The sequence below is a fragment of the Penaeus chinensis genome, chromosome 20 (assembly GCF_019202785.1).
Source record: "Penaeus chinensis breed Huanghai No. 1 chromosome 20, ASM1920278v2, whole genome shotgun sequence".
Taxonomy (NCBI): Eukaryota; Metazoa; Arthropoda; class Malacostraca; order Decapoda; family Penaeidae; genus Penaeus; species Penaeus chinensis.
The window spans coordinates 3,833,321-3,843,136 of NC_061838.1; the positions used below are offsets into that span (position 1 = coordinate 3,833,321).

At 36.9% G+C, this 9,816-nt stretch overlaps 1 protein-coding gene across 1 annotated transcript in view; it reads left to right on the top strand.

Moving 5' to 3' along the window:
* Positions 1 to 8,160, top strand: part of LOC125036095 (40S ribosomal protein S26-like) — an 8,313-nt gene extending 153 nt beyond the window's left edge. The window contains exons 2-4 of the mRNA XM_047628498.1: positions 3,323 to 3,500; positions 7,505 to 7,638; positions 8,109 to 8,160. Of these exons, the coding sequence (XP_047484454.1) occupies positions 3,323 to 3,500; positions 7,505 to 7,638; positions 8,109 to 8,135 (339 nt within the window). The 3' untranslated portion in view covers positions 8,136 to 8,160. The remainder of the gene's footprint in view (positions 1 to 3,322; positions 3,501 to 7,504; positions 7,639 to 8,108) is intronic.
* Positions 8,161 to 9,816: the final 1,656 nt, after the last annotated feature.

Sequence of the window (9,816 nt, forward strand, 5' to 3'; positions counted from 1 at the left end):
GGAAGGACCTCGATGTCGGTTCTCGTGCTGGGAGTGATTCTCGGATTTTGGAAATAGGGGAATGCGGGTGAATTCGTGTCCGAAAAGGAAACCTCGTGGGAAGACTGTGAGGATGTGTTATTGAACGAGGGGTATTTTTTTTTTGGTTTTCATTTTCTGTCAGAGAGGAAATAAGTCTCCGTTCATTTCACGGTGTTGTCGAAGAGTGACCGCGAGTGTCTAGAAAGCCTAAAAAAAGAGAGGTTTGTTGAAGGCAGACCATCGTGTCTCGTAAACACGTGTTATTGTTTTTTTTCACCCCACGTTATTTCATGTTTTCGTAGTTCATGGTTGGTATTTTCCTCGTGCTTGGATTTGGACCGCGTGGGGCTTGATTTTTCGATGAAACCGCTGCTATTCATGGGTTCGTGGCAGAGTTTATTGATGTAGGTTTGTCATTTTGATTTTCTTGCCCGTCTGGCTCTCAGCCCTGAATATTTTCTCCATAAACCATTTACTGATTTATAAGAAATAGAATCTGTATTCATTTGTTTTGTGCGAATCATGATTTCACTTAAAATGAGAAGGTAAACTGTGCCTGTAATTGGTCAGTATAACTAGACTGATATTTTTGTTAGGGACAAAATGTCAGTGCAAGAAATGATGGCAGTTCTTTTCAGTGTGGTTGCACTCGCCCAACCCCACACCACAGAGATTAATTCAAGTCTTAACCCAGTGCTGACGGGCCACGCCTATCGCCGTCATAACAAACCACTTGGTCTGCAGGGTACAGCTGTACGCACGGTGACACACCAGAGCACTTGGAGCGGGATGTTCGGCTTGATGCAGCGGACTCGCGTACCCAGTGTCTGCCCAATGCCGCAAATGTCTAGTTTAATTTTTTTTTTTTCACTCAGCAGCTGTGACTGGCACTGCCTAAGGGGAGGGTTGATGGTGGCTCTGGCCTCCAACACCCCCTAGGAAATATTATCCCCCCCTTGGTACGCACAGCTTAATAGGTGAAATGTTGGCTACCGAGCAACACTTGCAGCTGTGGGTGTTGAGTGGTGTGATCGGTTTTGTGATGTTATCATTTGTCTGCTGATTATTTCTTGTACTGACGACTAACTATTTTGGTTAATAGTGCTGAGAGCAATGCAGAGATTGAATGAAATGGAAGCTACCTATCTAATAGAGCAGAAGAGATAGTAATTATGGAATTATTTTACCAAGAGCAACAGCTTCCAAAACCTGGCTCTCGTTTGAACCCACAAATTCAATTTAACCTTACCAATGACCTATTTATTCCCTAGACAAGGGGGCAAACCCTCTGTAACCAACTCCCCCTTTAATTATTGTCATTGCTATCATTTTCGATGGAAGGTAAGAGATTCATGCATATTACAGCATTAATTATTGAAAAAGTGAATGTTCATAGCAATATTTTATTGCTGTAAAACTAGAAAATTATCTAATTCAAAGCATAGTGATAAGTTCAGGGCTCTGCTGCGATCAGTCAACTTAGGTCAAGGCAATTGGGGTAATATATTTATACCCTTATTTCCTCAAAATCCCTGGAGAGTTAAACATCTTCCTTAAATTTTTCTTTCCCTAGCATTGTTTCATTGTAAATTGAAGTCTATTATAAAATAAACCAATGACTGCCATAGACCAACTCCCATTGTTGCCCGAGACATCAGTGCCATCACTTATTCAGTACATAGTCCAACTGATGTCCAGCATATTTAACCCCTCCCTGACGGGTCACGTCTCTGGACGTCATAACAAACCGCTCGAAGTGTGGCGTGTGGCTGTACTCCGAGGCGGTGATTTGGCTTGATGTACCGAACTCTCACGCTCAAAGTCGGCGCGTTGCCACTGATCGCCAGAGCGTAGTTTCTTTTTTAAGTTTCCTACACCCGTCACCAAGGGGTTAACACATTAGAGCTTACTGGTTCCTTTATTTGATGGCAAAAGACCTGGATGTTCTACAGGCTCCATTAGTAGTGGGGCTTTATTCTTTTGCTTGTGTAGGAGGCATGAAGCCATGTTGAGCTCTGCATTGCTGCAGGTGTATCTTAACACAGTAGCAGTATTAGTAGGCTAGTTTTCACTTTATGCAGCCTGTTTTCCATAGTTTTAATTCATCTCTCTGCAGAGACTCAGTCACGATTCATTTAACTATCCGAGTTTCCTTTATTGTAGGCGTTTCTGTTCACCTCCAAATTATTGCTTGTACAGATGACTACAGCATTTTGAATACCATTAATATTAACCGTCAAGTCTTTTGTATTCTATAAGTGGATTGTTTGAAATATATTTACAGTCAGTAGACTGTAACAAAATAGGAAAATGTAAAGACACTGTCTTAAAGAAAGAAAGAAACTACACGCGATATGAAATAATCTGCGGGGAGAGAATTTCAGAAAAGAAAATAGGCTGTAACATGAAGGTTAGGTGATCACTAGGGTAGGAAAGGTTATGGTTCATGCTGCTAAGTTTATGGATTCCCAGGATTGCCCCCAAGGTTGTTGGCTGGGTAAGCATTGATCTGCCTGAGCTGCTAGTTGATGAAAATAAACTTAAACATCTTTGGTTATGGGGAGGATAGCAATTTTAGATAAAAAATTTTCTTTAGAGCCAGAACATATTAACTGAACATGCATATTGTAGTATTTTGATTGCCTTGCATCTGCCAATTTGAACTAAAGAACTACATCCAAATGAACTAACTACCACAAAGATTGCTGTATGATCCAAAAACCTTCCTATATCCCAAGCAGATGTTTACTTTAAGTATCTTGAGGAACTAGCAAAATTCTAATGCGGTATATTTGTATATGCCTTTTAATAGGCATACTGTCCTCTTGCATATAATATGCATTGATCTCCTATGCTTTAATCACAAGTTGTAATACATGCTGCTAACATTTGACTTCCTAGAAAGAGAACTTGATTTAAAAAAGTGGTAGGTATTTTAGATTATAAATACTGTAACTTTCTGTATTGCATGATTCCCACTTCCCACCCAAATTTTCACCAGAACTGCAAGCTGCTTAGGTTGTATATAAGTAAATGCAGTAATCCAACCCTCCTCCTTTTGCTACATATTGTGGCAAATCTGTGCTTTGATTTAGTTGCTAGCGGAGTCAAGCTAGTGATTATGTGTACAGCACAGAAATTAAAATTCTTTGACAACAACTGGGTCTTTTTCCATAGAATTGTACCCAAATGTAAAGTCAGAACATAGCATAACCATCCATTTTAACATAGGAACTTTATCTAAACAATCAGAGTAGGGCATTATGTAATTATGCACCACTGATTGACAATCTTCTTTCAGACCTCAAAACGCCGTAATAACGGACGCTCCAAGCATGGACGTGGCCATGTGAAGCCTGTCCGCTGTACCAACTGTGGTCGCTGCGTCCCCAAGGACAAGGCCATTAAGAAGTTCCAAATCCGTAACATTGTGGAAGCCGCTGCTGTCAAGGATATCAATGAAGCTTCTGTGTACACTGGTAAGTAGAAGCAATAACATCGAGCAGGTTGGTTGCAGAAGGCACATCTGGAGTAGATTTTTGTATCCAAGTCATTTGCTGGCTGGACTGGTAGAAAGGTCACCCATTGGTTTTTTTTCTGGTAATTTATGAAGTCTTGTTTCTGAAGCATCTGAACAATAATGCTTTTTCTGCCATTTAAATTGTTAATCCTGCTTTAAGGATTTTATCATATTCAAGAAATTACAAATATTATGTTCATAATTGTATGAGTGTAGTGTTTTTTATACTTGATGCATTGGGATGTGATTTATCCAAGGTATACAATTCTGATACAAAGAGGAAGTCCCAAGATGAAATACTGCCTAGAATAAGTGAAACGGGTACATAGTGAAGAATATCAGGTACCTGAGAATATTGCTTATTTCCACCATTCTTCACACACATTCAGGAAAGCAATTTTAGTGCCAGTGCTTTTTGTTTGATTGTGATGCTTTAGTAATGCAAAACTGGGTAAATTTATTTTGAAATGGGTGTGAAATATATAACTCGTCTTGTCAAGGAGACGGGATGAATTGATGATTTTAATTTATTGTTGCTTCAAAGCAGTTTGTTAAATAACGAGAGCATTATTTCTGTTTCATGTGATTCAAGTTTTTCCAAGCACTCGTGAATGAAACTACACGCTCCTGAAATAATAAATTGTTATTGCTGATTGAAATAAGGAAGGGTGCAACTTCCAAACACCTTAGGTGTGAATTTTACTCAACTGTGATTTAGTGGCAGTGTAATGAATCCAGTATATATTTATATAATGGATGCTCTAATGGAGGGAAAACCAAGAGTCACATAGAGAAGAATAAATTACTCATTATGAGAGAATGCATGCAGGCAAAGAATAACATGAGATGGAGAGAGAACCTGAAGAATAGGTTGTAACAATTGCTGGAGAGAGAGCAAGCAATAAGATGATCTTAGGTGGGGGACTGAGCCCCTGGATAGAGAAAGGTGGGCATCAGGTAGGTGTTTGGAGTAATAGTGATTAAGTCTTTCAGCATTAAACTGCTTATCCTGTGTCTTGATTTAGTTGCTAGCTGTTTGTAGCTAGTAGCTGTGTGTACGGCACAGAGAGAGAATGGACTTTGTTCCGTGGGAATTTTTTTTTGTGAAATTCTGATGGATGGATGAAGGCCGGACATTCTTGTAGAACTTGATTATTTCTAGTTCTGGTGATGGGTTTAAGCATGAATAGAGAGCTTTTGCTCAAATGAAGCTTATTGATTGACTTAACCTTCTTAAATGGCAGCTTTTTCTTAGTTCTGCATTTGGGTTGGTAAGTGGTTAGTGCTTTATTTTTGCAAGGTTGTGAATATCACTTACCAAGGTTTTGTAAAGAGTACAGGGCAAGTGACTGTTTGGATTTAGTTTATTCTGTTAAATAACCCCTTCGATCTGGGTGACGTGATCGTGTCATGAAAAAATCTGTGAGAGACGTGATCATGCTCTCACAGGGAAACAAGGCCAGGGTGATGGAAAAGGCTCGACACAAGGGAACAAAAAATCTTGGGGAGTTTCATTAGACTCGGCAATTTTGCATTATTCCTATTAATGAGCCATTTCCATGCTTGGATGTTGTATTCCTGGTGCTGTGACCAGCAACACAGGTTGTATTGGAGAAAATTGAATATTAAAAAAAAAAAAAGCTAAAACCCTGGTGTGTAAATAGAGAAAATGACGTAAATAGGAGGCATTGTGTGTGCCTAGCCTACAAGCTAAAATCTGGCAAATGGGCTGCTCACATAATAAACTAAACCTATACAGATCACCAGTTAATATTTTCATTTAGTGCTGTGATTAGGATTTCTGTATTAGCTGGTCAACATTCTGTATTAGCTGGTCAACATTATGTAAGCTTTTTTACAGTGGATCTTAAACATTTTGAGCGACATCCTAAACCTGTGTATTCCTTTCATTTGTGCGCCCTTTTCAGCCACTCTCTCCACATGAATTTCTCTTTTCACCTATTACTTGTACTACTACTGCTTGAAATAAACATATGTCAAAATAACCCAAGACTTATTGGGAGAATGAAATTTTGTTCTATCTGTAAATTTGATATCACTTGGGAAATTTCCAGTACTTTAAGCCACTACTTTGGCACCTCAGGGTGTTATAACACCTAATTAGGATATGCAGAAATTTAATCATTTATACAATGATGCATGCTTGGCATCAGCTTGATCTTCTGACGTTTCCAAGTTATCTATTGTCAGTGGATTGGATTGGACTAGACTAGAGTGGGGGGGTCCAGGGGGAATTGTGTGTTCTTTATTAACTCTACCTTACTTGGTGTATATGGTCTTCAACCCCCTCGGGATTCATTAGGAACCTTTGTTTCTGGTTTTGTGATATGGGGATATTTCAGACGAATAACATTTACATAGCCATTTTATTTTAGTATTTAGTTGTATTTCATGAATTATTTGTGGAAAACTGTCTGTAATAATATACTTTTGCATTTTATAGTTCCATTCCTCAAATTAATCTCTTGTGGGAGGGGAAAACATGCCATCCACATCTGCTGATTTTAATATTTTGTCATTATGACATAACAAAAATGTAGTAAATGTAGACCAAATAAGTGTCTAATAAATTAAAGAAAAATAGGTGATCATGAATGCCAGTTTTATGTAGAAAGAATTGATGAAAACCTTATTGGAGATGGTATGGATACATGCACTCTTGCCAGCAATTGGTTACAGTTTTACAGCAGTGGTGAGCATGATATTGAATCACATTTTAAACCAATACCTTATATGTATTTAGCACTATTTCTTGGTATTCACAACTATCAGAATATTTATTACTGTAGGTTATGGACTTCTGTGAGCAATAAATATATTATTATATAAAATAAATCAGTGACACTTGCTTTGATACCAGTATATTTTATTAGATATTTTATTATTATTACTAAATAAATTAAATCAGATAGTGACACTAGTTTTGACACTAATACAGAAACCTTGCTAATAGGAGGCCACAAAGGGATTGTACATTTGTTGTTTACTTTGTGTTTGGGATTATTAGTGCTATGGTAACCAATAATATGAATGTAATCACATCACCCACACTTTTATTCGAAGGACACAGATGGCAACATTAGATTTAGCACTAATTTCCAACACCAATAGCAAGAAAATATAAACTAATAACTTGTATAATGGACCAAGCTTTAACCCAAATCCGACGGGAATGGCATGTATGTACATACTATTTAATTTAGTAATCATTTTTACACACACAGCCTAAGTGCTTTCCATGGATCCCCCCCCCCCCTACTTCTTTCTGAACTTGATTACTGGAAGGGTTGTTTATAACTCTTGGTGATGGGTGTAGAAAACTAAAATTTAAAAAATCTACACTCTGGCGATCAATGGCAACATGCCGACTTTGAACGCGGCAGTTCGGTACATCAAGCCGAATCGCCACCGTGGCCTACAGCCGCATGCCACATTTCAAGCAGTTTGTTTTCATGTCTTTAGACGTGACTTGTCGGGAAGGGGTTAAGTGTGAGCCTCTAATTGCCACGGCAACTAAAATGGATCTGAAAACATTGCAATGGAAGCTAATCCCAAATCCCTAAACTATAGTTTATATTCTGAATGCTAGGAAATACTAGCACGGCAACAAAAATATTACTAGATTTTTAAGCTTAGCTGCCAATATAGAAATGTTTTTTTTATATATATATATATAATATATATATATATATATATATATATATATATATATATATATATATATATAATATATATATATATATATATATATATATATATATATATATATATATATATATATATATATATATATATATATATATATATATAAAATAACATGTACTTCTGTTTGAATGGTCTTGTTACAAGATTTTTTGCAGATTGATAGCCCTATTTGTTTTAGATACTGTATATACCTGTATAAATTTTCATTGAATCAAACCTTTTCAATTTTTCCCACAGTATACCAGCTACCAAAGTTGTACATAAAACAGCACTACTGCGTTTCCTGCGCTATCCACTCCAAGGTGGTGAGGAACCGCAGCCGCAAGGCCAGGAAGATCCGAACCCCCCCACCTCGCTTCCCACGATCCTCTGTAAGAAATGCTGCCAAGTGATCTCTTTGTCTTGAGGGCTTAAAGTGGCTTGGGATTATTTGACCAGAGGAACAGGTGCAAGGCCCCGTTCCTCTAAGTGATGGGGAAGAGAATAGAATCTCATTTTATGTATTATTTTTTAAGTGTTGTGGCTAATTTTTAATTCTCAATGTGTGTGCCACTCCCTCCCCTCCTCACTATGACACAGTTGCTTTGATAATGTACATCAGTCATAAGAAACTGATTGTACAATTTTTCCTCAATAAACCATGACGATATAATTGCTACACCCTCATTACCATTAAGAGTGCATGTGAAGGTGTACTTTTCATGGCACAGAAGAGATTTGGGGCATTCCCAACCAACCAATTGGGAATGCTTTTTCCTAGGTTATAGCAAATGAAATAATAGGTTCTAGTTTTAAATTTTAAGTTGTGCATACTAATTTTCTTTAAATTTTTCTTTTTTAGGAGAAGAGGCCTCGTCCCAACAAGTAAATGAAATAAAAAGTGGAGTCTTTAATTTGATTTTTATTTTGTTTGACCTACTAATTTTTAAGGTTGTATTCTTTCTTGGTTTTGATATTTTCTACTGTTATTCATTTACAAAATTAGATATAATTTGGATTATTTATATATAATTTTTTATCATGTCTTGGTTATATTCCTCTTTGCACTTACTTTTTTTTTTTTTTTTTTTTTTTTTCTGTTCCCGTTTTTGAAAATATCAACTTGAGCTAAATGTCTTCTTTCCTGGACACTTATCTTAAAATCTGTTCTGAAGACAGAAACCAACTTCTGCAACCAACAAGACAGGGAGAGTATATCATTTAGATGTTCTATGGAGAGAAAATACTTCATACTATTGACTTCTTTGGTCGAAGATGGAACATCGGAACCTTCCGCTATTGTGAAACAGAACTAAAAAAGGGGAAGGCAGAAAAAAGCATGCACCAGAATGTAGCATGTTTAATCTGCGTAAGATTTTCTCCATTTTGTCCTTTTACCCTTCTATAGAACACAAGTAGTGCATTTTGTTTTGCTGCATGAATCAACGTGACCTGGGAGACAGCTTGACGTGTTGAGAGCAAAGATTTTTTCACGACCAGTATCTCCTCAGAAGAACATGACTCCGTCCAACATATGGCATAATGTATATTAGATTTTTGTTGAGGCTTCTGGCCAGGGAATATGAATCCTGTTTTGACCACAGAGGTCGACTAGATATTCTCCTTTCACAAGTACATGGTGTAATAGGAAACCAGGAGAAATTACTAAAAATTTGATTAGAATTTTACCTTGTTACTTAAAGGGTAGCTGTTTATTTAGGAACAGGTACCATATAATGTTAAAAAAAAAAAAAAAGTTATAAAATTATTTGAATTTGAAAGATGACTGACAAGTACATTGATTACAGATTTTAGCAAGTTAAATGGGTGAAAAATATTTTTTTATGCATTTTATATGCTCGGCACTAGTGTAATGGTCATGCTTATTAAATCGTGCAATATTTTTTGATTTAGACAAAAGTATCTACAAAAACTTGTTTAACCCTTTCAGGAGTGGAGGAGTCAGAACTAAATATCTTAGAAAAGTGAGTACACACAGAAAACTGCTGGTCTCTATGGTTACCAAAGGTGTTGAAAGTGTACAGCTCATATTGGATTTCATGATGTTCTAGAATCTGTTTTAAAGTTTACATGTATCACTTCGGGGAAAGAATACTAGAAATTACAGGTGGTAAAAGGTCCTGTAAAACACTGTTGCATGCAGATAGAATTCGTGGCAACAGTTGCCACAGGAATGTATTTTGAGATGTAATCCTTGTCGGAAGTGTAAACTGTAAACTTTTTCTATGAAAAGCAATAATCCTTACAAACTCTGGCAATACTTACTTTATTATTAATAAATTAAACATTTTGAAGGACCGAAAGTAAATGTATAACTCATTTATTTCATTTCCCACAAGTTCTATGAACTGATATGTAAGGAACTGCTCAGATACCCAAAGCGCACATTATGTTATAGGACTCGTATTAAGAAACCCCATAAGAGAAAAATAAGAACTGTTTGAGAGTGAAAGTGAGCTGTAAATAAGTGTTTATTAGTGCAATTTTGTGTGTGTGTGTGTGTGGGGGGGGGGTCTGTATCTGTACACATCTGTTCATTGTTGTGGGGT